Genomic DNA, 27,365 nt, shown 5'->3' on the forward strand with positions numbered 1-27,365 from the left:
CTCAAACTGGCTAGGCAAGAGTTCTTACCTGAGCTTAAGAGAAGCTGAAGAGGTTTGGATATCTTAAACACTGCATATTCCCCATCTCCAAAATACAGGATTTCTTCTTCCCCTTAGTATTTATTTCCCTTTGAGTTCACTTTAAAGGGATTCGAACAAAAAAGCAACTGAGGTCCCAGGATCCCAAGACCTTCAGTTTCTCTGTCAAAACTGGCAGCTCTAAGTTCAGTCAGGGCTAAGACATCTAGAGAAGGAAGCCTTTGAAGTTAGCTTGGCTCAGACTGAAAATGTTCTAAGAGAAGAAAATGGGGATTTAAAAGAGGAAAAGAAGAAAAACTTTGTTCTACTCACAAATATTTATTACTTCAATGCAAATATAGGGAGAAAGTTTTTTCTTTTGCTTTGTTGATTTCTCTCTTCATAGAAGGCTCAGCCCAAACCAGGGAAAACTTCAGGGGCTTTGCTAAATGTCATGGCTGGTGCTGAAGGTAAAATTGTCCCTTCTGATTTGATAGCAGTTACGCTGGGTCCACGTGCATCTCTAATATAAGACTAACAATTAAGCAGCCATGTAATGAAAGGACAAAATTCCACAAAAGAACAAGGTTAAAGCAGAGAGAAGAAACCTCAAGTAATTTGCCATCTGTATGATCTCAAGAGGTAATTTTGTTTTATTATATGGCTGTATCTTTGTTATTCACTATCTGTCATGAATACCCAGCATTAAATAATAGCTGTTATCAGTATGAATTAGTTATATATACAGACTCTAGCAAAAACTCCCAGTTGATCAACAGACACCAAACAGGACACAACTCTGCCTTTACAATAAATGCAAAACCTGTCAACAGATTTCCACTACAACCACAATCAACACCCCTCACAATGCTGCCATCAGAATCCTACGTCTACCCTAAACTGTGGTACAATCTCATTAACTACACCAAATGCCCCCATGGAAACTATGTGGGGAGACTAGACAAAAACCACATTCCAGAATGAACAACCAAAAAAAATGTAGGGGCAGACATACAAGAACACAGGGAAGAGACTTTCCAAAGAACAACCATTCCCTTCCTGACCTCACAATCCTCATGCTCAAGGAATACTTATAAAAACACTTTCAGAAGTCAGGCCTGGGAACACAAATTTATAACCTTACTGAACACTAACAATCAAGAATTGAACACAGACATTAACTTTATGGCTCACTGCAATCAATTACAATGACTTGTGATCTCTGCTAATCTCTCTACACTCCACAGATGATAAGGACTCTCTCTTCCCTCTTGACTGGTCTTGCTCTTCCACTAAACATAGAATCATAGGAAAAGTGGAACTGAAAGGGACCTCACAAGGTCATCTAGCCAACCTACTACTCAAGGCAGGATTACCCCTGACTAAACCACCCCAGCCAAGTGTCTGTCTAATCTGCTCTTGAAAATTTCCAGGGATGGAGATGCCACAACTTTTCTAGGCATCCTGTTCCAATGTTTGACCATTCTCATGTTCAGAAAGTTCTTCCTACTTCCCAATCTAAATATTCCCTGCTGAAGTTTAAAGGCAATACTTCTATCCTGCCCCCTACAGCCACAAGAAAAGCTCATCTCCACCCTCTCTGTAATCATCCTTCAGGTTACAGGTTTCCCTCGCTTTATGCAGGTTCTGTATATGTGAATTTGTTCTTATGCAATGACCGTTTTTATACCAAAAATTCATTATATGCAAGGTAAATTTACTCTTATGCAATCAGCTACTTTGTGTGGTGCATTGTGGGAGTGATGCGCACCAAAATATAGTCTCCTGTGTACATGTGTGCTCCTCGCTCATTGCCTGCGACACGTGTTTCTGCAGCTGCTATCCCCATTATGGCTTCTAAGGGTCCCGCTAACTTATTTCCTAACCCTCTCTGCTGTTTGTGAGTACCAAAATTGTCTTGTAAAAGTGGCAGAAACAGGTCTCGGGGTCAGTACAGTCGAGGTCTTGGAACGTATCCCTATTTGTTACATTGTAAAGTGGGTTCCCTTTATGTGAAATTATGCTTCGTTTTCCAGGAACGTATGTACAGCATAAAGCGAGGGAAACCTGCATTTGAAGACTTATCAAATTTCCTCTCCTCCCCCCACCCCCCAGTCTTCACTTCTCCAAATTAAAACAACCCTAATTCTTTCAACCTTTCCTCCTAAGTCATGGTTTCCAGGCCTCTACTCATTTTTGTTGCTCCCCACTGAATTCTGCTGGACCCTAACCTGCTTATCCTTTCTACTGTCTCTCTCATCTTCCAGTTACTCATGTGACTGTTTCTTTGCTCCTATTTGATAGCCTCTCCCCATTCCTTAAGCAGACTGTTTTTGAATACATATGAAGTTACACAGAAGCTATTACTCTATCTAATACTTAGTTCAAGCTATGTCTGATTCTCTCAAACCTGAGGAAAGATACTTTGTGCCCAAATGCTTGTCTAAATTCTCTCATAACTATACAGTGGTCTAATAAAATACATGATCAAACAAGTTCCTACCTCTCACATATTTCTGGATCATCACAGCTACAACATCACTACAGCAGTAAAAAACTTTTTATGCTATTGAAGATGGAAAAGGGGTCACATCTTTCAAAAAGGCTTCAATGCCTTGTACAGAGTCAAGGACTGAGAAGAGACATGGGAAAATACCACACTCCAACAGAAGCAACGGACACCTGGGGCAGAAACACAAGCCCTCTGGTCAGTTAATGAGTTAAAACAGTGGCACACACTCATATACACACACACACACACACACACACACACACACACACACACCCCTTCTTACCCACCCTCCCATTTAAAAAAAAAAAAAAAGAGTTAGGGAGTTCCTCCATGACTTTCTTGAATGTGATGGCACCCAAGTTGAGAATTGCTGTTGTACTGCTTTGCCTTACCAGGCAACTCCTTATTAAATTAGCAGTTTATTCGACTCTTAACATTTTCCTTTTCTCACAACAGCACAAGACAGCAGCTGTGCAACTGTTGGCTTCTGTCCATATTCATGTAAAAAAACAAAAAACAACCCCCCAACCCCCTTCTCTCCCCACCTGCCAACAAGTTTTATTTTTCTGCTACTTACACAAGAAATTCTCAATTAGTTGCAACAGAATTACTCCTGATGGAATAACCATGTTATTAACACAGCAGAATAAAGTGCTATTCTTTTTTTTCCCTTTGTGAAAGCCTCCTGTCAATATAAATGGGATTGTTGCGAGGGGAAGAAAGGTAAACTACTGAATTAAATTAATGCAAATTGACCTGATGTGCCCTAGATTATATAATACATTTTTTATCTCTTGGATTTACAGAAAGTAAGAAGTTGTGAACTCTTTAAAAAGTCATACTGTGTCTGACTGCCTAATAAACACTGGTTTTGTTTTTAAACGTAAGCATGGGAACACGATGTGCCCTGTCAACATATCAGTATTCTCCTGTCCTTATGGCACTGGTCCTGAACGAGGGTGCTGCCAACCCTGCAGCCAGCTACTTTTGAAGATGGTGATTTTTCAAGATACAGCATTGTTTTTCTATATAGCTCACAACCTTTTCTCCGTCAAAAACATTTATGTTTTAGGTTCTTCTCAAAGGGGGAAGAAAGGGGAAGGTGGGACCAGCACACACAAGATTAATGGTTCTCAACCTTTTTGGACTCAAGGCACCCCCACTAGACTAAAGACAGCCCTCCATAGCTGTTGTGAATTGAGTGGCACCCAATTTCAAAAACTAATTGATATATTACACAAGGGCTGGGCAGTCCGGGCAGGGAATTATCCAGGCAGGGACAAGCCAGAGCTTGCTCATCTGTTTAGCTCTCCAATTCATCTCCTCACGCTTCACTGACCTCCTCAGATCTGGTGTCACCTTTTAAACAGTCTGGTGGCACCCCAGCTCGACTGTAATGATTCTCAACCCCTGGACACTTGGCAATTATTTTTTAAATCTCTCTCATATGCTTCAGCAACTAGCCTCATACAGATGTTAAGTCTCTCCTAGGAGGGTCACTGCTCTCCTAGGAGAAACCAGATGTGAACAGATGTTCAGGCTTTTTCTGCCACAACAAAAATGGCCACTTCAGGAGAAAAATAACCTGGGAATAACCAAGAGAGTTTGTCCTTGGAAAGAGCAAATGTTTGTACATGCTATAGGTCTAAACTCTATATGAGAATCCCCCAAGTAAATTTAAGAATTTACCTAGCTGCTAATAGGGGCATATCCCTTAATCCCCTCTACAAATCAAAAGGAAATAAGTAAGTTTTCAGGCCAGACAGGTTGACTATAATCATCCAATCTCATCTCCTCCATAACCCATACCATTCATAAAGGGGTTAACACACACATGCACATCCTTACCTTATGGATATGTGAGAATGGGTAGCAAGGAAGCATCTGGATTATTTTAGGAAGGGCTTTAGTCAGATAGAAAATGAAAATGAAATTACAATAAATTTAGAACTGTAAGATGTATTTTTTTCTTTCTAGATGTAAGCCTTTGTTCATACTAATAAAAAATGCTATCAAATACCTGACTCAACATGTTCTATACTGCAAACAGTCATTTGCATGTACCATGTTGAAAAAAAAATGTATATTTGTATACCAGTTACAGTTCCATTCCATTTTTCCTCCTGGAAGAAAGCATCACATAATATTTTAAGGTCTTTTAACAAAAAGTGTAAGACAGAACCAAATACAATACAAATCAGTCATTTTGTACATGCTCCCAATAGATGGCAACAGAAGACCAAAAATAAAGCTAACTCAGTGAACTGGCTAATCCAAGCTGAAGTTATACCCATTTTAATCATTTCTCAACAGATTCTACCCTACAAAAACTTGTAAATGAGTAACTTCACTCACATGAGTTAGCCCATTCCAACAATGGGATTACTAGGATGAGTAAAGCATGAAGGAACAAATGTTCACAGGACTGAAGCCACGGAAAACTTGGCAGAATTTTTTGTGTGTATAGCAAGCTAATCAATAGTTTGTCTCAGAGCTAAAATGACAGAGAAAATTATTACTAGTTGCAATACAAGGTAAAGAAATATATGCTGCTTATTAAACAAGAATTTGCATGAAGGAAAGTGAAATTATGTGGTTTACACACACAAAAAAAGGACACTTTTACTTTTGGTCATACTGTGATACCTGAAAGTACTTGCCACATACTTGAAAAAATTCTCATTTCTTTAGTTAAGGATTCACCTATAAATCCCCATATTTTACACACTTGTCACCTTAGCAACATCCCTATATCAAGTCAGTCGCATCATAACGCGCATTTAACTTGCACAAATTCAACTATACGTGGGGTGGAAGGGAGGGTGGGGCTTCAGTCTGCACACGGCGCTGCCGCTTACCTGGAGGTCCGGCCACCACCACACTGCCAGTGGTGACTGCCTCTGCCTCCAAAACCTCCCATCGCCGCCATGGAGCCATGCCTGGAGCTGTGTGGCTGGCCACCGGGCAGCAGCAGCAGCGTGGGGGTGGCTGGGCGACACACAGCCGTCCCCACCACCACTCCACGCTGCACCACTGCTGCTGGCCGCACAGCTCTAAGCACAGCTCCGCAGCAGTGATGGGAGGTTTTGGAGGCAGAGGCAGTCACCGCTAGTCAAATCGCTGGCACGGTAATACACGATTTGACTATACGCAATTTTCGCCTTACGCGCCGACTTCAGAACGTAACCCCTACGTAAGATGCGACTGACCTGTATGAAGTATGAAATTTTCTAAGAACTAAATAAGTGATGCCTGAAATGCAGTGATTAAGATTTTATACACAAGAATTTTCCCAAACTTTTTTTTTTTTTTTAATTTCCACAAATTTTCAGTTTAAACTGAAAACTGGAAGCCCTGTTACAGAGGGACAAAAACAATGGATCAATTTGGCTTTGATTTACCTGCCAAAAAGATCATCAGTATATGTTAAATAATATGCATACACACATCATACTTCTAAAATAGCATGCATTTTGGAGCTTCAAAAAGCTTTATTTCAGAGCTGCTTTTCTGTGGCTACTTCCAATATTTTTTATTTTAAAATAAAGCTTTCAAATTCATAGAAGACATAGGGAATCTTCTAGACTTTCAATGATAAATTAAGCTTCAAAAAGGGAAACAAAAATACTTTCTCCTTTAAGGGTGCTTGTACACACCATGGGGTTTAATCCTCATTAAATTAAACAGGTTTATAAAATTTAAAGTTGTTTATTATGGAGCGTTGCATCAGTGTTTGCACACACTATGTTTTTGAACAAATTAAGCCCAGTTCCCACCTGGCACCTCAGCAGAATGGAACAGTCCAGTGCTGCCCCCCTGGCCCAGGGCCCCCCAACCCATGCTCTGCCATGCAGCTGTGGGAGCATGGAGCCAGCAAATGCCACAAGAAAAAAAAGTGAAGCAATCTGAAAGAGGAAGCAATTCAAAGTGGTAAAACAATTAAAATTTTCAGCACCATCTGGTGGACAAAAAGGCTCATTACATGTCTTTGAGTGCCATTGTGTTTGCAAAGAATGAATGGATGGATGTGACGCTTTAATTCATGGCGAGCCAAACTAAACTACATCCAAGGAGTTTTACTTTAATGTACCCGAAAGATTTTTAAAGAGTACAGAAAATCCACTCAGGCAAACAGTCACACCATTGCAGCATAAGAAAGGACAAAAAGAGTGGCATGTACAAAGCCCCTAACTATAAGATGCAATATAATTAGTGTAGGCTGATATGGAGCATTATTTTCAGTTTTCCTGACAATGCTAAAATCCATTCTAATTTTATGAAAACACCTGTGGTCATAATCTCACCTAAGAACAATTTATTAGTTATAAAATGTCTCAGTCTGCTAAAACCACTGTTTTAGTAGTACTGCAAAGTGGCCTTCATCCAACCACTGACAGCAGGGGGAGAATTCTACCTGCTTACTTGATCCTCTGTCAACAGGAAGTAAATGGAAGTGGGTCCAGGCCCACAACTCCACCCTAAATTTGGAGAAAGTAGGGACATGTTTAGGCTGGCTATGGGTGGGAAAGGAGGGGCATAACAGAAAGGAATTCTGTTTCCCTCCGATGTTTATAAATCAGGGTTCCAAAGGAGCACTAATCATTTGTACCAGGGCCAGGCAGTCCGACTCAGGGGTGCAAAAGGCTCACACACCACCTCCCTCGCACCGCCCCATCACATACTAGACAATGTAAAGAGTCAAAGCGTTAATCTTTAAGATACACCATATATTATAAAATGCATACCCACTACAGAAAATGAGAATACATACTGTTTTATAGGATAAATTACATAAAGGCTCCTCTTACTATACCTTGGGTATATACTGCAAGAAGCCAAATGAACCTAAGTCCCCATACCTGGGGCAGGAGGGGAAGGGAGGGCAGGGGGAAAAAAAAAAAAACAAAAAACAAAAATCAAGCCATACCTGCTTTCCAAGATAGCCAAATTAGGATCCAGAGAAATAGTTTCTGTTGTAATTTCCACCTTTCGTACACTACCAAAGAAGTCTGTTATCAGAACATTTTGAGGATCTCGCTGAAAAAGATCAGTCCTGTGTCCAGGTGTAGAAACGCACAAACTTTTAGGACAAACCTGAAACTATAAAACAGAATAGATACTTATATCATTCCCCTCAGACTGACTAGATAAATTAAACACCCTAGAACTGCCAGAATACTGTCATGGAAAAGCATCTATTTTCACTAATATCAACTAAGTGCAATTTTTTTCCTGCAGCTATTAAACAGCGATTTAACTTTAATTCTATTTTGTAATAATTATGCATTTTAAAATATCCTCCTCCTCCTGATGTCCCTGTAACTACCATTAACTCTAAGGACAAATTAACATTAAAAATGAGTTGCATGCAACTCTCTTGGGGGGATGCAAACCATTAATCAGAATAAATATGCCTCTGAACACAAATGCAGCAATGTTGCTATATAACTTCTGAAAAATAAAGTGAGGTGACAGTCCTTCAAGTTCACCGAAGGGAATGAAGCAAGGCTAAATAAGTACTTGCTCAGCTTTTGAAAGCTAACAAAAAGGCCATAAAAATGCATTAGATTCTTGATAAGAAGTCCAGATAAGCCACATTTCCAATACTTACTTCATTTCAACAGCCTTGAAATTAACTATGAAAAAATTACAAATATTAAAAGGTAATTTAGATTTGTGAAAGACCCTCTATTTTTAGTTACCGTAGATGTGCCTGCCATTCCCATAGCATGCTATCCACAGATCACTTCCACCACTACACAGAATTTCAATATGCATCACTGATACTTAATGAAAGACAAAATCCATTAAACAATAACAAGCTTATGTAGGTTTTACTGGTTCCCAAGAAATTCTGTATAAAGAATATTCCACTGAAGCCTGGTGTTGGAAAAGACCAATTCAATTCAGTATTTTAAGTGGCTCAAAAAATAGCAATTTTACAAATAGTACACAAGATGTGATCCTAGTGGCTTATGAAAGCAGAGGCACAAAAGGGACAGGCACACTTATGCATTAGTTCTGGACAACCAGCATCACATTTCTAGGGTCTCAGATTATGGATAGGGTCTTTATTTCCTGGGCCATCACAGACCTTCTTAAATTGATCACAACAGCTCTGCATTCCTGTTCAAAATATTACATCAGGTTACCACTGAATTTTACATAAGATGTTTGTACAAACTTCTCTCTCTATCCCTCTCCCCTTTTACTGGCAAAGAATGCTGGGCTAATGCCCAGTCCCTGAAAATTCATTTGATCATAAATACACACAACAGGGCTAAGGTCATGAAGGATATCCAAACTACACGCCAACCAAACCACAGAGAACCACAAATGTAAACCAAGTGCTTGATCAGAAGTGTTCTTTCCCAGAGTCAGTAATTTAGGGAAAGAAGTACATATGGCTGCTAAAAATGTATACTAGTTGCATACACACAGTCCCGGATATGACATGAAGCAATATTATTGTGATGTATATGTATACTGATGTATGTATTATCTTGAATACTATTTTGAACTATATAGTACTTTTCAGCCCAGGACCTTAGAATTTTTTAAGACTTACTCTTCTAACTGGAAAACGAGGACACTCAAAGAACGAGTTCCCTACCCTAACCACTAATGATTAAATGATTGATCTGCTATAACTCCTATACCTTTATTCCCAGTTCTCCTTCCACCACTAATCAGTAGATATGGCTGCTTCTTCTAGGAGACAAGAAATTTGTAACCAAATAGAGCAAGTGCAGGTAGAAACAGTTATTTAGTGGTAAGAAGCCACTGAAAGGATTCTTCCAGGTACTTGCTGCCTTTAAATAATGACCCAAGCAACTTTTGGTAACAAAGGTCAGTGAAATCCATCTCTAAACCACAAATACAGAACATCTAAAAAAAAAAAAAATGTAAGGGGTTGTTATGAAGCTTTTCACACTCTGCCGTGGGTTCTTTACCTAGTATTAATTTGCATGGAGTCTGGAACTCACGTATTTGGTCAAGTTACAAATGTTTCAAAATGCAAGTTTTGAGAGGTTTTTAAAAACACTCTTTCAAGACCATCAACCATTCTAGTCTCCTTTGTTGGCACACCATCACATGGCTGCTAAACAAAAGACAGGGAAATTTAATCTCCTTACAAAACTAGAGACACAAAGAATTCAGCAACATCATCTGCTCCTACACAGAGTTTCTTCTCAGTATTCACAAAAGCCTGAAATAACTGCTCACAGATTTAATTTTTGGGTGTACAGTCTGAAACATTAGATGCCAGAATGTCACCTTTCTTCATCAAGAGACACATTGTGATGCATCTGCTCCAAAATGCTGTTCTCAAATCTCAAAAGGCCTTGTTGACAGCCTGGCTACACAAGAGAAAAAGAGAAAAAAAAACACACAACTGTGCTGTTTGCCATAATACAATCAGATGCTGAAAGAAGTTTAACAAAAGGTCTCCTTTTCTTCTCCAAGGACACATACTAAATAAACCAGGCTTCATTAATCAATTCTATTGGCTTAGCTGTGCAATTAACTAGGATATATTTCTGGCCACTGAGCTATTATATTGTGAGTTCCAGATTTATTTTTTAAAAGCATGAAAAACACTGAAGGAGACAGGTGCCCATGTTCCTGGAAGGTATCTTTGTTCTCCCCAGATTGGTATCCTGGACCTGATCATAATACAGCTCACCCAGCATGAGAGAGCTGTATAAAAAAAATGGAAGAGTTAACTTCAGCCACAACAACAAAAGCAATGTAGACCATTTTATAAGACCAATTCATAGAACATATCAAAGAGGGGAGACTGGCTGTAGGGCATGGATGAATTAAATTCCTGAGGTCATCTTGCCATCATGGGGTCTTTAAGCAAAAGAACCACCATCTGTCTTAAACCCCAGAGAACACAACTTTATAATCTTTAAAAATATATGAATATATAAAGCATATTTATGCCATTTTTCCATGACAGGCAAGGTTCTTTGAGTAGATGTGATATCTTTTATTAGACCAACTGAGTAGATGGGAAAAAAAAATGGCAAGCTTTTGAGCACAGTCACCCTTCGTTGGGCATGGGGAATCATTTTTTTCCATGAAGTATTTCAGATGTAAGCCTCCCATGCCACCACTATACTATTACGCCATTGTACTAGGAAAGTCATACATCCTTTTAGCAATCTTGTATCTCTATAACATTAGTAAGAAAACAAATAGAAAATATAAATAATTCAACAAACTACCAATGACGTTTTTCAAGGCTGACACTCTAGCCTTTATATATATTAGCCCCCAACTGAATGTCAAACCTGGTGTCAAAGGTTTCTTAATCAAAGTCAATTCCACTGCAAATATCTTCAAAGACCTCAGAGTAAAAGCTGCTTACCAATTCCTCTTTATGTCTGGTACTGAAGACACACAGTGGCAACAATTCTTTTATCTGAAGGCCTACTGAACTGCTTTCTTTGTAGTGAAAGTCGTGACAAATACCTTCGTTTTATTCCTAGAAAAACTGACACGGTAAAAATCCTCCCCTTCTCCCTCAACACACGCATTTTATGAATGAATGAAATCTGTCCAAGCGATTGTGCTAATACATATATAATTTAAAACATTCAAGGCCATGCTTCTTTGGGAACAACAGCAACTTTACTGCAAGTGGCAGAACACTAGCTTCCCTGGACAGTCCATCGCAGACCTCAGAGCGGCTGTTTTAAGACACCAAAGCTTTGAAAATGAATTTGAATAGGAAACCGCAGTACAACAACAAAAAATCACCCATAGACCAGACTTTAAGTATAATCTAAAGTAAATCAAGACTACGGATTCTTATCCCATTACTTGGATCAGTTTTTATAACCCCTGTGGCCCCTCAGTGGATTAACTACTTTTTCCTCTCTTACCTACTTGGCCTCTCTGAGCAGTACTCTTTTTTTTTCTCCCCCAATTCCCTACCCTTTGTATTCCAGTCACTGCCTTCTATTTAGGAGATCTTCTTCCTACAGTCCCTTCACAGCATCTGAAGAAAATAATTCCTCTGCTTACAAACGCTCATACTACATCTTTCCGATTTAGTTAGTCTACTAAATGCAAATCGACCCTGCCTTCTGCAGCAAGTAGTTAGTTGTGCCACTCCAGAAGTTTCCAGGGAAGCTGAGAGAGCAGCCCTTCTCTGTATTCTACTAGCATGCCAGCCTGTAGGCCACAAAACCAATAAACACTAGGCACTATGCACTAACAAACCACAACTTGTTTGCTGCTACTAAACGAGAAAGAGTTAAAGTTAAATTAGCAATAACACAACTGCTTCACTTATCTGATTATGTAAACACATTTTGCTTCCAGAAGTATAAATTTTAGTCAAATTCACACTACCAACATTCGGCTCTGTCTGCCATAATAAAATTCTGTTTTTAAATTTCTAGGAATAGTTTTGCTTCCTGGGCTTCACAGGTTGGCAAAACTCTTCACTGACATTTTGATATCAGTCTAGAATATAGAAGCTGGAAGTGTTAGAGGTGCCAGAAGGAATAGGTGGCTGCAAACATACTGAGCAAATGAATAACTCACTTGTCATACTCATTAGTTTCCAGGCAAAAGCTCATGCATGTAAACAAGGGCGGGAAACAGCAGCTATTCCAAGAAATAATGTTGGAAATTTCAGAAAGTCAAACCTCTCGACTGAATTACTTCAAATTAATACTGTTACATTTCAGCATGCTTAAAATCATGCCAATGAAAAGACTAAAAACTTTCAAAGGGAATTTATAAATTCATAGCAATTCTTCTGTTGCAAAGCACTCAGAATGATCACAACAGGTCAGAATATTTTTGGTGCTATGGTTCCTAATTGAAATCTTTGGATTTATCATCTTGTCAATCATGGGCAGATTTTTGCACACCTAAAGGCATTATTGTTTAGCACCCTGTGGCACCCCTAAAAGGATCCCTTGGTACCAAAAACATGGTTAAGAATCGATGAACTAGATGGCAGTGGTCCTTTGTAGGGATGCACTGATATAGATTTTTCTGGCTGATACCGATAGCCGATTTTTAAGGAGGCATATCAGCCAATACCGATCCAATTTCTGATACAGATGGAGAGCAGCATGCAGCTGGTAATTCTGTTGTGGTGGAAGGGGAGGGGGGAGGGAAGGGCCATGGGGGCAGATCAAGGCCCCTGCCGTAAGGGAGGGAGTGGGACTGGGGCAGAGGCTGGGGCAAGCACTAGGGCAGGTGCTGCCCAGTGGGGTGCAGGACTGAGAGACAGCTCGTCCGGGATGCATGGGGAGGGTGGGGGCGGCTCCCGCTGCCGATTACATCCCAGGAGGGTGGGGGGCCATGTGCCCCTGGATCTGCATGGGGCGGGCTGCCGCTGCGGGTTGGGGCTGGGCCAGGCTGCGCTCAAGGCAGGTGGTGACGGTACTGGGAGGGGCCTATGGGGGGCAAGGGGGAGCACAGTTACCTTAAAATTTGCCATAGCCACCCCCCCAGTCCATTGCCACCTGCCCTGAATGCAACCTGGCCCCCTAACCCCCCACCCCACCAGGAAGAGCCTAGCACAGCTCTGGCCCTGGCCCCAGCCCACCCCACCCACACCCATCTGGGGGCACATGCCCCCCCATTCCTCCCACCCCCCAAAGGAACTGCGGCTCCATCCCCTGCCCTGCCCTGCCCCAGCAGGGCAATGTCTGCCCCAACCCCACTCCCTCCCTCACCACAGGGGCCTTGATCTGCCCCCCCACACCCCTTCCCATCCCCCTCCCTGTCCACCACAATACACTTACCAGCTGCACACAGCTCTCCATGCTGCCGGGCTGTGCTCCTCGCCACCTACGTGATGCACTGCAGTTGTACGCATGTATAGACCATTTATTGGCCACATTATCAGTCACATCAGGCCAATTTCCAATACAGCCAATTTTCTTTATATTGGTGCCGAACTGATATCAGACGGACGTATCAGTACACCTCTAGTCCTTTGCAATGGGACACTCCGATGTAAACTTCAGGTTCTTTTATAACTATTCTTATTCCTGTCTGGACACATTGCCCCACAGTTCCCTTCAGATCCTCTGGACATTGCTCTCTCTCAGATGGCTGGCTATTCAGGTCCCAGTGCTGCCTACTGTCCTTGAAACTGATTCTGGTTTTTCCTTTCATCCACTGCAGGAATCCAAAGAGGAGGCACCAAGACTCACCTCTTCCTCATTCCAGATGACTGCTAGAGCCTTGCCACAAGTTTATTTAATGGTGTGATGGCTTCTGACCCCAACAATCATGCCTCTTGCCATGCCACACATGCATGGCAAGAAGCACAATTCTGGGATCTGATCCCAATTGCACCATTACTACTTGCCAGGGCAACACCATTACTACTTGCCAGGGCAAGGGGAGCCCAGGATCATGAACCCAGGTTCCCCTTGCAGTCCAGCGTGAACTTGTATGGTGTGGGGCTGGGACCAACTATCAACTGATTGTCAGTCTCAGGCTCAGGACAATACTAGATTCACAACTCTGGTGCAGTCTCATGGCTGGAATCAACAATCAGGCTCAGTTTCGACCATGGGAATGCACTGGAGCCAGTTCCATGGCATCTCAGCCCTGGGACTACAGTGGAGCTAGTTCAAGACTCCAGTGCAGATCCAGACCTAGGAATGACAATCCACAGATTCTGGGTCCCAGTCCTGGGACCACAATGCAGCCGGTCCCAGAGGCCCATGCACTGGGATGTTAGAAAACTGTGCAACCCAGCTGCACGCACAATTTTTTAAGGTCCTGGTGCATGGGGACCCCAGGATCAGGGAACTTCTCCCCAGTCCCAGGGTTGCCATGGGTCAGGATGTGTCAAATGCCTTGCTCCACTGCTTCCTGGGAGCTCTGAGGCAAGGCAAACACTAATGTTGGGTCATGGGGAGCTCTGCAGTGCCTCACGTCCCCTGGCCCAGCTAGTGAGCACCCCTCAACTCAGGATCTTGAAAACAGTGTCAGGCTGCAATGCAAGGGGAGCTGTCAATCAGTGCTATCATGCTACGTATTCAATGCAAGGCACGACAAAAACCAGCTACATAAATATAATGCATATTTTGTGGAATATTTTTGTGGCTGGCTTCTTCATTTGGCATGCCATTAACTGCCTGAATGTGGGGCTGGATTATTATTTATGACTAACCTGTTAATCACATCATGTCTTAGGTGTAACATCTGCTAGGGGTCAAGACTGACACTGCTTTGTTCCTAATCCTAGACTTCTTTCTAATAAGAGAAAGGACAACCATAAAGCCAGGAGAAGGACCATTATTAATGCTAAATGTAGACAGCAACAGAGGAAGAGTTGATGTACTATAAATCCATGACTTGTTAGTAATGCATTTGGATGACAGTAAGTGTTGATAAGTTCCAGACCAAATCTGGCCTGCTTATCCTTGCTCCCTGCCAACACAGATATTTCAAATGTCTGCACATCCTTAATAAGGGTGAAGTTATGCTACCCTCATACTAAACTACGGAAAGTTGGCACAAAATAGGACAGTACAGGAGGAATAAAATATTCTCCAGTACTTTGAGAATATGAATTGAACAGATTTTATAAACTTATAAACAAAACAGAACAGTCTTAAGATTTTATCAAGTTTTATATACCCTCTCCACTGTGGAAAATTACTTTAAAAAATCCTAAAACATCTTTTTGGTAAGGAGTTTCATCAGCAAGAAAAAATAGATAACTGAAAATAAATCATTCCCCCCTTCCTATAAGAAACATCATCATCAAATAGGGTTTTTTTTTTCCAATGGCAAGTTACAGAAATATTTATTTCTCTAATCTAGACAAAAATGTTAAAAACCTATTCAAATATGTCAGGGTTAAAGTTATACAGCAAACTGTAATACTGTTCCACTCCCTTTTCTAAGTTGGACATGGGTTTAATCATTATGTAAAATAAATGCCATCTATCATAGATCTAAGGTGTAAGATTTAAAACACTCCATAGAGAAACACTTCTTAGCTGCTAGCCTGTGGTATATCAGTCATTCCACTAAATGATCCTACTGTGCACAGGTCAAGAAGCTACATAGCCAAAATCTGACCAAAATCAATTGATGTGAATACTTCTTAAAATTCTCCAAGACTTCAAATAAGCATTTAAAAAATTAAAAAATAATTCTGCATATGCAAATATTTGCTATTTATTTAAAAAGAATTAAGAATTAATTAAATTTTAAAGATCTTATTTTTTTATTGACTATTCCTGTTTATTATTTTAAAATGTTGCTACAAAATGTATTAATTTAGATGAACACTAAAATAGGGTATATACATGTAAGTTGTTTTGTGGGGTTTTTTATGGTTTAGCACAAAGTGTGAGAGGAAGGAAGGGAAATCTCCAATTTAAAAAAAAACAAAACAAAAATCTACTTTAAACTGGCATTGACACTAACTATTACTATTTACAAGAGAAAGAGGAGCTAATGAAGACTGCTGCTGCAGTAGAAAGAGAAAAGAAGAGAATAAGCCTTATACACAAAAATCTATACATAGAAATACCACCAAAAGAAGATAATGGATCAGATGACTGTAGCAAGGTCTACAAAGTGGCCCTGAGGGATAGGAGAATATCATGCCACTCTAAATGTGCTAATGCCAGCTACAAAGCACAGGGAGCGCTATGAAAAGGGACAGACCGCCCAGCTGCTGCATCAGAGCTCAGTAACAGGACATGGAGGTCAAGTAAAATACATCAATTAATTTGTTGATTTTGCTGAACCAGGTCTAAAAAAAAAAAGGGAGTGGGCCCTAAAACAACTGTACAGAAATAAAAACATTGGCTGCTTGCAGATGTTAAAAGCACTTTATTGAAAGCAGCAGCATGTTACTTTGACCCAGCTCTGCAGCATCTGTATAGATAGGGCACTTCAGCAGGGCTTTTTGGCACTTTTATCTAATAGCTGAGTCAATCAGCTATTAGACAAAGGCACCAAAAAAGCCCCACTAAAGTGCCCAATCTATACAGACATCAGGTGGGCCAGGTCCAACTGATGTGCTGCCTCTCCTAAGCAACTGCTGGGCTTGGCATGGGAGCATATGGAGTTTAAAGTAAAGTACCACTTGGTTTATTTGTTTCTTTTTGTTTTTTAAACATCTGCAAGCAGCCATTGTCTTAACATTGTGAAACAGAAGTTTTACTTTTTCTGTTCAAAATTACAGTTCCTTTAGAAAAAAATTTCCATGTACTTAGAATATTTTTTAAAAGTTCATAGACTCAGACAAATAGGGATAAAAGTGATTTCAAGAGATTGTCTAATCCAGCCCCCGCCTTAAAGCAGGATCAATCCTACCTACACCATCCTAGACACACATTGCCTAACCTCCGCTTAAAAATCCCAAGTGCTAAATCAACCATCTCTCCTGTCCAGTAATCCTATGCCCATGCTTAACAGGAAGTTCTCCCTGAGATTCAGTTAATTTATTTAAATCAAGTCAATTTAAATCACTGTTTTAAATCATGACTTAAACCGGCAAGCCAAAAACCCAATTTAAGTCACTAATTTTTTATCAATTTTCCTATTGTATATTTTTTTGGTGTTTTTCTTAAAGAAAGGTGTATTTTTACTGGTTGGTAAAACAAAACATAGTGATTTACAACCGAATACAGTTTTACAGGAAACATTTGTACCGAATCTACTAAGTACAAAGTGTATGTGCATGTGTGCGTGCATAAAAAAAACCTTTCTTACTTTTTCAACTTCCAATCCATTTCTCGCATTCATAATCTAAGAATTGAGCTAATCCGAGCTCAGGTACAAGAGCTTGATACCATCCAGGTGGGCTCAGTGCAAAATCCTGATCAAGGACTATACATGATGGTGTCTGCTGAAGTCAGAAGCCAGGGTCCAACACCTGCAATCACTTTGCTGGATCCTTTGCATCCAGTAGTCTAGAGCCACAGTCTTGCAGAGTCAATCCCCTAACGCATGAAATAGTGCCATCTTCTTGGAGGAAAGGTGCATCAGTAGCTACTGAGAAAGGGAGTTAGGGATACAAACTCTGAATCAGAACTTCCCAGACCGTAATGCTGGAGGCTGCAAGTGGAAGAAGAAGAATGGAGAAACCCTTGGTCCTACCCTGTTCGCTTTCCCTTACAGCATACTATGATGGCACAGGATACTAGGTAAAATGGGCTCACACAGTAAATGCAGCTCTTATGCTCTTACACACAAGGACTTCAGGTTTTTCCTACTTACTCCTCAGGCTTCTTGCACTTAGGTAACTCTAACAACTTCCCTCATGATTTTATTCAGGTTTTCCATTTTCTCCTGGTCCTAGATCTTTACCTGTTTTTTACTGACTTGCATGCTTTTGCCTCTATCACCTGCTGAACCAAGCTTAAAGCCCTCCTTAGTAAATTAGAGAAATAATCTGAAATATATAACATTTCTTTTTAGGCTGAAGTAATCACTTTGTTCCACAAAAACATTTTTTTTTTTAATTTTTCAGAACTGTAATAAAACTGGAAAAGCAGTTATTTACACAGATTTACACTACATCCCTTAGCAACACAGACAGGCAGTAACAGGTGGGGTGTAGGTGGAGTGGACAACAAGGAACGATGTTTAATTCTTTACAAGACTGTGGTGTCAGGAGCTCAGGTCCATCTGAGGGGGAGCTGTTCTAAGAAGAATAGTTAAGAAGAATTTCATAGGCAGGGTGGAGGAGCACCTGAAGTTGCTATATTACTCTTACATATTAGGTATGAATAGAGTACAGTTTCTCTGAAAAAAAAATTATGGAACCCATGGCTCACCTTAGTTGAGACAGGGTAAGACAAGAGCAATTATCCTTTCTTTGAGAAAACGTGGTTTAAGGTTATCGCCATCCTCACATTCAGACCCAAAATAATCAGGAGGCTGCTCATTTTATATTTATTTTTTCTATTAAAATATAGAAGTATGCTTGTAATGGGGCCCCTATCCCATTAATAAAGGGATGTGGGCACTTGGGCTTTCCTTTGCTACTGCACCCGATGCACCCCTCCCTTTTTCCTAGCTCTATCTCAACTCCCCACTTTGGGTGACTGTCCCCATCCCGTCCCGTCCTCTGCCACACATACCTACAGGCCTCCGCTGGCCCTTCCACGACACACACATACCTTCCTTTGCTGCCTCTGCAGAACATGGGTGTCACCGGGGCTCACCGGCAGGTTGCCAGGACAGGAGGCAGAAAGCCGCTCGGCCCAGGTGAGAGCGGCTCCAGAGAACCCAAGATGGAAATTCAAGAGTCAGGTGATCAGATGCTCTCACTAAGGAGCCTGGCCCCAGACCAAAGAGAAGGAGGCACAGGAGGAAGCTAACTCCTGGACAAAGAAGATGAAGAGGGAACAGGAGGCAGGACTAGAGCAAGTGGACCCAGACAGTAATCAGACAGAGGGGGCCAACAGTGCTGCAGCAAGGAGGCAGATCAGTTGCAACGCACACTTTCTTTTCTTCTGCAGACTTAATGAGATCGGTCCAGGGTGAAGCTAACCCATTACTGGGTAGACTTTGGGGGGGGGGGGGGGGTTCTAATCAAGTTGACGCCCCAAACGGGTGGTCTTCCACCCAATGGATCAGGCGGTGGCTAAGGGTTGGAGGAGACCACAAAAAGGAGGCACCTGAGAGGTGTTCCAAACCCTAAGCGTACACGAGACATGGGAGACTAGAGACTGAGATGAACTGTGAGCAAAGCCAGCTATGAAAGAAGAGAGGAGACAGACTGTCTGTAAACTCAATAGAAAGGAGCCAACTGTGACAGAGGGGACAGCCTGACCTGAGGCTGACAGCCTTGAAGCAGGGCACATCCCGCTGCGGTGGAAGCCTGTGGTCCTGGACAGTAGATCCAGAACTAACCAGGTATAGCGACAGTAAACATGGGCAGGGCCCTGGTGACCTTGGCCTGTCACCCAAAACCCTGTTTGACCTCTAGGGGCAGCGTCCCCATCAAATAACAACACCAAGACATGAGATAACTAAACAGTATACCATTTCTAGTTTCATCTGTTAGAAAAAGCAAGAGTGAGGGTTCCTTACGTCTCGAACCCAGCAGGAGTCAGGATCCATTTTATACACTTTTTTTTTTTTTTTTAAATAAATGTTTCGTGTTCCAAGGCAAATCAGCCAAATCAAGTCCAAATCCATGAGTCAGTCCAGAACCACAAGTGACTCCACAACCGCCAAACATCCTCCACCCCCATCAGGGGCCTCAGATATTTCCAAAGTTTCCTAGCAGGCATCCCATGTGCAGGCCCTAGGCCTATGGCCTGGGGCTCAGATGCGCCCAAGCTTCGCCAGCCTTCAGCCATATGGTCACAGGAGCAAGCTAGGGCGGAGCCTCCCATTTCCATAAAGTGGGCTTTAAGCCCTAACACCTCGGTGGGTACTAAACCACTCCAGAAGAACAGTTATCCCCAGGAACACTTAAGGAAAACTGCCTTCATGATCCAGATACATGGTGTTTCCACCATTTAGGAACAGGTGCCTTGCCCTTCTCTCTCCTGAACTCTTTCAGCCTCCTTTCCCTATCCCCCCTACCCATTATACCACTTAGGGTCGCAGGAACTACTCTATGCTGAGCGCGGACCCAAAACAAGCAGCATAGGAAGCCAATTTTTGTTTAAATAATTGGTATGAGTTTTCTCTCTCTTTCTTTCTTTAATAACTCTTTAGACTCACCCTGGGGTTCCAAGATAAAAACCAAGAGAAAAAACTGTTCAGTCTGGAATATCATTCACATTTACATTTGCCTAACAATGTTTGATATAGTAATTCATTACCATTTTTTAGAATGTAATGTTTCACAATTAATTAATTTGTTTTTTTGTAAAGCAGCATAAGTATCTAACCTACTGAAGACTAAAGTATCTTTTTACCATACTAATAAATTAATCTCTAAAATACTTGACAATTATTTGACAAAATTTGGCTAGTCAAATGACCAAGTATTTTTGATCCATTAAATACCCAATCCTTGAACTAAAGTGCCTTTTAGAAAGACATTCAGCTTTAACTTAAAGGCTTCACACGGTGGAGAATCCAACGTATACTTCTGGAAATCATTCTAATTATTACATTCTTAACAGTAAAGGTAACTGAACCTTACTGCTAGCTGAAATTTATCTAGCCTCAGCTTCTAGCCATTGGGCATCCTACATTAAAATTTTATATCATTGGATTCCTTCTCCCCAAATTGATATTTACAGACTGTGTTCAAGTCATCTTTTTATCTTTTCTGTAATAATCTAAATACACTGAGCTTCCTAAAGCTTTTTACTTGAAAACATATTTCCTGTGCATCATATTACTCTTGTAAATATTTTCGAAACCTTTTCCAATTTTTCAGCACCCTTTCTGAAATGTGAACATCAAATCTGGACAGAATTCCGTTTGTTATTTCATAAATACCACCTTGATAGTTCTACTTGATACTTTCCTTATTACAGGCATCACAGAACCATATTTGCTCTCGTAACCATAGCACTCCACTAGGAAGCTCACATTCAGTAGGTTATACACTATGGCCCCTAGATCTTTTCAGTGTCACTGTTTTCCAGTGTTACGATTTTCTGTTGTTACATTCTATTGTTGCCATCCTGTAAACTTCACCAAAAATCCTTGCATTTGACTGTATTAAAATTAAATTCAAGCACTTCCACCTTCCCAAGCAATCCACTTCACTCAGATATACGTAGATCTAATGGACCTGTCATTATTTGTGCCTCCAACAGTTTCAGTGTTATGAGCACATTTTATGATTCAACAATGACTTTATGCTTTGTTCTACACCCTAAATAAAAATATTGATTAGAACTGGGCCAAGAACATATTACTGAGTGATCTCAAGAAAAATGTAGCTTTGAATGATGATCCCCTACTATTTACAATCTTTTTTGAGATCTAACAACCCCTTTTAATCTATTTAACATGTACTGAAATATTTTTCTATAATCATAAAAATAAAAATCAGACCTAGGCACTGTTTGCTTTTTTTAAGAAAGGGACAATACACATGCAACAGGTTACTAACAGTATGTTTCTCTTGCTGAGCATTTAACTGCTCACAGAGTATATGAATTGATTATTTTACCAGGGCTGCTGTACAGCTTAGGGAACCTTAAAGATAAAGCTCTGGGGGGAATGTGACTTCAGCTACTGGAAGCAAAGTTCACTGAAACTCCAGCATGTTATACCTCAAGTTAATATAACATTCTGAGTGCAAATCATGCCAGTTTGTTTTTCTCTAACAGCGAGGTACTGTGCATTATGAAAGTACACTTATCTCTGAAGTAATAATTGGATATATCACACTATCTTAGTGCACTGAAAAACCTTAGATTTAGAACGGATGAGACCCTAGCGGACTGAATATTAGTTTGAATTTGGCCATCAAAAAAGTCATGCAACTATGATTCAACAGGAAAACTACATAGGTTTCTTATTTAGGGCTTTCAATTTTAACAAGCCATTAAAAGAAGGAAAAGGAAGGAGAATTTATATATAGATTTGCCAGGTTGTCTGCAAGCTCTGGATTAATATATCCAACTGAACCAATTCATATAATTTCCCATGTGGTTATGCATGTTTCAAATGCTATTTCTTTTATAAGCTTTGGCTTATAAAATTAATTTCCTAGACCAGCAGTCTAGGAAACTTTTCAGGCTCTCAGCCAGAAAAACCCAGATCCAATCAGAGGCAAACTGGCTCTAGGACCTGGCTGCCACTGTCACTTCTCTCCATCATGGCACAGGGGGTAGTGCCCACCACTGAATGATGCTGAAGCCCCACATACAAGCCAGATTCAAGAGCTCCATGGGCTAGATCTGGCAGATGGGCTGCTGGCTGCCAACCCCTGCTCGAGACTGCAGATTATATGATCCAAACAAATTCATTTAAACTATCATTTTAAAATTATGTACTTATTGCAACACAAGTTTTGTTTTAAAATGGTCCACAACTCAGGATCATGCAGTTGATGGCATTTCATTCCTTTGGAATTAAAGACGTCTGAATGTTAGTCACTGAATCAACTCTGTACGAACACAAAATCTGTCAGCGTGGGCTATTTAATGCAAAATCTACTACATCTCATCTAACAGCAAAGCTGACACAAACTCCCATCGACGGATATTGGCATAAAACTTTTGAACAGCTGCTCCTTTTACTGAAATGAATTGGAGATTTAATGCGTGGTCACTGCTGGCTCTTAAGTCACTGACACAGCATGTCAGAATTTACAGCTACAAGACACCAAAGTATAATGCATTACCATGAGGAGTACCTGACCTGTGCAGTAGAAAGAGCTGCTAAAATCCGATTACTTTTTGATGTACAGTGTCTCAAGGGGTTACATACCTAGCAGGTCAAAAAGCATTTTCATTATATTTTATCCAGCTTTTTTTTTTTTTCATATAAAGCCTAAAACAAGGAATTGAATTTTTATAGGCTGACTCTCCACCTATGCAGATACGGAAGACAATCAGTGTGGCTCTGTAGAGGTCTGTCCATCTGATTCTGAATGAAGGATTAGCATTTCAACATATTCTGCCAACATTTCTGCCAAGGAAATGCCAGTGACTTTTTCCACACCTGCAAAGCAACCACTGTGCCAGGTCCTGAATCCAGATAGCTTGCAAGTACATCCATTTTTCACAAATTAACATTTTTTCAGTGTAACAACTGTGTTATACTTAATTTTTCCCTAATCAAAGGAACATCTTCACACTGTGGGACAAATTACAGTGATTTTACCAAACAAATTCTTTGAGGTGTAGGGTAAGAAAAAGAACATTGAAGAGACCCCATGGACAAAATGGATTGGTTTAAAGAACACAGCAGTTAGCAAATTAAAAAATATACAATATGCTACTTACTAAGTCATTCATATTTGTCTGGCTAGCTGGGTGAATTTCTTCCAGAAACTCCAAGACATAAAATGTGTATCTGTCCATAAGGTGAACTCCGATCCCAAGATCTGGCTGATGCTTAAAAACAAACACACATACTCACTGAACAGTGTAAAGGGAAAACAATATTTGACAATGGAAACACAGTAAAATAGCATCAGTAAGTGTAAAGCCTGTATACTGTATTTACTCAAAACTACAAAAAGGTTTCCCCCCCCAATCAACATGGGGGGGAAAGGTCCTCGTCTTAGATTCAAGTATAAGTTGTGGAGGGAGTTGGAGGCTCCTGCAGCAAACGCTGCAGCCCTGAGCCCAGAGTCAGAGTTGGAGCCACAGCTGCAGCCCCCTCCCCTCCCTGCAGCCTCTGCTCCCCACTGCTGCTTACCTCGTCTCACAGCTCCAGCTCCTGCTGGGGCCCCATTCCAGTACAGAGCATGTCCAGCAGCTCTGGGGCCAGGGCTGAAGCTGCTGCGTGGCTGGGCTGGTGCCAGAGGCAGCACCTGCTCTATATTTCCTGCCCCTGGCTAGAGCAAAGCCCCAGCATGAGCCTGAGCTGCAGGGAAAGCTAAGCAGCAGCCGGAGGGGGGGAGGAGATACAAGTGGCTAGGGATGCAGACAACAAGGGAAGGGGCAGGCAACAGGGGGTACAAGCACAGGAAGGGAAATGGGAGGGGGGACAAGTGGAAGGAATGCAAGGTAGAGTGGGGGGAAAAGGGTACAAGCATCACAATGGCAAGTGTGGGGTGCGCAGGCACTGGGGGGGAAGGCCAGGTGACAACAAGAAGAGTCAGGCCACTTAACCCCCACTCTGCCTTCCCCGCTCTTGTTCTTTGTCCTGCTTCGGTGGGGACGACACGAACTTAAGACAACCCTCCAAAAATTAGACCCTAGACAAGAAAAATTATTACAAATTTATACATTTCCATGTCTAGAATCTAATTATTGGTGGGTCATCTTAAATTCTTTGATTCAAGTAAACAGGGTTCTCCTTTTATGCTTCAGCAAATTATCAACAGCATACAAGGAAAACTACTAGCTATGAAAGGATATACTTGCACATGAATCTGTATACTGTGCATTATATTCACCTTTTGAAATTATACTCTGGTTAGTCCTGTGTTTGCCAGGGAACAAGGAACCTCTTTTTCCTTAATACACAAATACCAAATTACATTTGCATGCTGCCAGTAGTATTCTTGAATCGAGAGATGGGGAGGAAAGACTGCTCGTCTGTGAGCATCACTTGGCTCCTGGGGTTGGGGGGGGTGACCAGCTATGGTAGGCACATGATCAGAGCCCTGATCCCTCACCCCTCTTAGGGTCTGGCACAAAGTACTGCAGGGAAAGTGAACAGTGCACATTTCACCTTCCATTGGCAGCAGGAAAGCTTTATACAGCATGTTTCCCTTACACATCACACCAGCATTCCCTCAGACCTTCTGCCTGTGTCTGCCCTCAAAGACTTCCTGACCTGCCACTGGAGATCTCCATCTTGACCGTGGGCACAACCACCAAAATGTAAAGGGATCATTCTCCCCCACTATCCCTTTATATTTCAGGCCTGACTAATGTTACTCGGGTTGTGGGTATTCACCGCCTTTAAGCATTAACCAAGTTATTGAATAAAATATTATTTTGAGACATGTCCTCTCTCAGCCCCTGTCCAAAAAGATGCAGCTAATGCCAACCACTGGTGAAAGGAAGGTGACTAACATCTGTCCCCAAACGTGGTACATTCTGTACAATGAGTCATACTTTTCATTTTGTATTGTTACATACTTGCAAAGATACTTCTTAATTGTGTTAATTCATTTTTTTACATTTGAAATGGAAGATTCACTGTCAAGTAGGAGAGTGATGTGCATTAGTCTGGCTCTGGGGCATTCTGACAGAGTGGTCAAGTAGTTTTCACTATGGTGCCAGAGGCAAGAGATCTTCAAGACTTGCTCCAGACTCATGCCACAGGTGGCCCCCAATTAACTCAGCTAGAAATGGAGACCTGGTCAGGCAGGCTGAAGAGCAGTGTGCAGTTTGACTTTAAAAAAAAGGCATTAAACATACTAGCTCAGTGCTTAGATTAGCTTGGTTAACGTCATCCTAATTCTTTAGGGCAACATAACAGAACAGGAGAAAAGTACAGATGTTAGTGACTCATGGAAGTGATGGTTTTGAGCAAGGTTTCCTGTTGTTAAGCAGTTGAGGGAGATTTTCAGAAAGCCAAATAGGCCTCATCATCCTAGATCCCTTGAACACTGAAAATATCAAAACAGATACTTACTGAAAGTGAATCTTCTCCTACTTGGCTACTAGCCAAGGCCATTATATTAGGAGAATAAAATCGTTCATACATGGATGCTCCTTGACAAGTATCAATAATGAACAGCAATTCATTGTACCTGAAAGAAATAAAATAGGTTCATGTTCATTCACCCCCAGATTGTGATTTCATTCATACATTTTACTGTGTAGTTACCATAATATTTGGGAGAGATCCAAGTGACTGCACAGTTTGAGCGCTTTGTATTTAACAGTAAGTGCGTGCAATTGTTGATTCAAGTAACTCATTTAAGTGACTGTAATATTTTTTCCTCCAGGGGAAGGGAGAGTTGCAACTTTATGAATACCTATTTACTAAAACAGTTTGAAAAATGTTTGCATTTTAAATCACAATTATAAAGAAAGAATGAAAACAAACGCCATTACTATCCTTCACTATCAGGTTGTGCTGTGTCAACAAGAATTGAGCAGACAAGAGAAAGTTACCAAGCCAAATATTATGTTCATTCATTAAATATAGAATTTAATCTCTGCTATTTAATGTGCACTTTTTTTTTTTTACCTTCTTTTCTGCCACATCTGTTCAAAGGCATCAGCAAGTTCTACATTAGTAATTTCTTCAGAATCCTGAAATTTCAAGAAACCATTTCCACCATGACCTAGTCAAAAAATCATAAGCTAAATAACCATACAGCTTAAAGAATAGTCTACAATACATAAAACATTACAAGCTATTGACTTTCTGAGAAAAGACAAAATACTAAAAAAAAGAGGACGGTATATTTATAGTCTAACCAAAAGTGGGTTGCAAGAATATATAAAAGTTTGCAAACAAACTTTAAAAATGGATTCTGCTTTAAAGGAAAAAAAATGTTTGCAGCCTGGTAGAGTTCCAGCCTGCAAGGGGCTGCTTGGGGCTGGGGGGAGTGGGAGGAGGGTGATCAGGCAGAGGGCAGCACGTGCATGCACACACATGCATGTGGCTCCCAGGCAGCATGGAGAGCAGCTCCCACAGCTCCCCGCAAGCAAGGCTATGGGGTGGGGGGGGAACAGACAACATGTCAGGGGGGCAGGGAGGCATAGGCAACACTGCCCACCACCCCACCTCCTCTCCAGGCTAGAGCCATGGTCTGAGGGGAGCAGCAGTGGCAGCTAGGCCATGGTGGTGGGGTAGAGCCATGGCCTGGCACACAAGCAGCTGGCAGCAGGTGAGGGCAGCGCATCCCCTGCTGCCCACACCTTGTCTGTTACTCCCATGCTGCTGATAGCATGGCTGGCACAGGGGTTCTGGCAGCAGTGGCAGCAATGAGTCTCAGTGCTCTACTCTGCCCTCCCGTGCCGAGTCCCACCTGCTGTGGCGTGAACGTGACTCCTACCCATGCCAGTCCAGCCAGGCTGCAGCCGCATGCCTGCTGTGGGAGGACACATCTGAGGGGGCATATGCTCCCCACCAAACCCCACACCCTCCCCCCCATCCCACACACCTACCCCTTGCCGCACACACTGGGGGCCTGGGGGTGGGGAGCAGTGGGTCAGGTGTGAGGGGCACCAGCAGGGCCAGGAGGTGTTTTCTACTTTAACTGTTTACTGGGTCAGGACTGGCCACCGATGTTTACAAATGGGTACAAAAAAGG

General features: G+C 41.5%; 1 protein-coding gene across 9 annotated transcripts in view; it reads right to left on the minus strand.

The window, feature by feature from the left end:
- Nucleotides 1-27,365, minus strand: part of PIGK (phosphatidylinositol glycan anchor biosynthesis class K) — a 143,837-nt gene that overhangs the window by 102,686 nt on the left and 13,786 nt on the right. For all 9 annotated transcript variants that reach the window (XM_059727956.1, XM_059727958.1, XM_019489043.2 and 6 more), the window contains 4 exons: nucleotides 26,294-26,390; nucleotides 25,733-25,850; nucleotides 23,422-23,532; nucleotides 7,458-7,630 (listed from right to left, as the gene is read on the minus strand). In XM_059727956.1, the coding sequence (XP_059583939.1) occupies nucleotides 7,458-7,630; nucleotides 23,422-23,532; nucleotides 25,733-25,850; nucleotides 26,294-26,390 (499 nt within the window). The remainder of the gene's footprint in view (nucleotides 1-7,457; nucleotides 7,631-23,421; nucleotides 23,533-25,732; nucleotides 25,851-26,293; nucleotides 26,391-27,365) is intronic.

The sequence above is a fragment of the Alligator mississippiensis genome, chromosome 5 (genome assembly GCF_030867095.1).
Source record: "Alligator mississippiensis isolate rAllMis1 chromosome 5, rAllMis1, whole genome shotgun sequence".
Lineage (NCBI taxonomy): Eukaryota > Metazoa > Chordata > Crocodylia > Alligatoridae > Alligator > Alligator mississippiensis.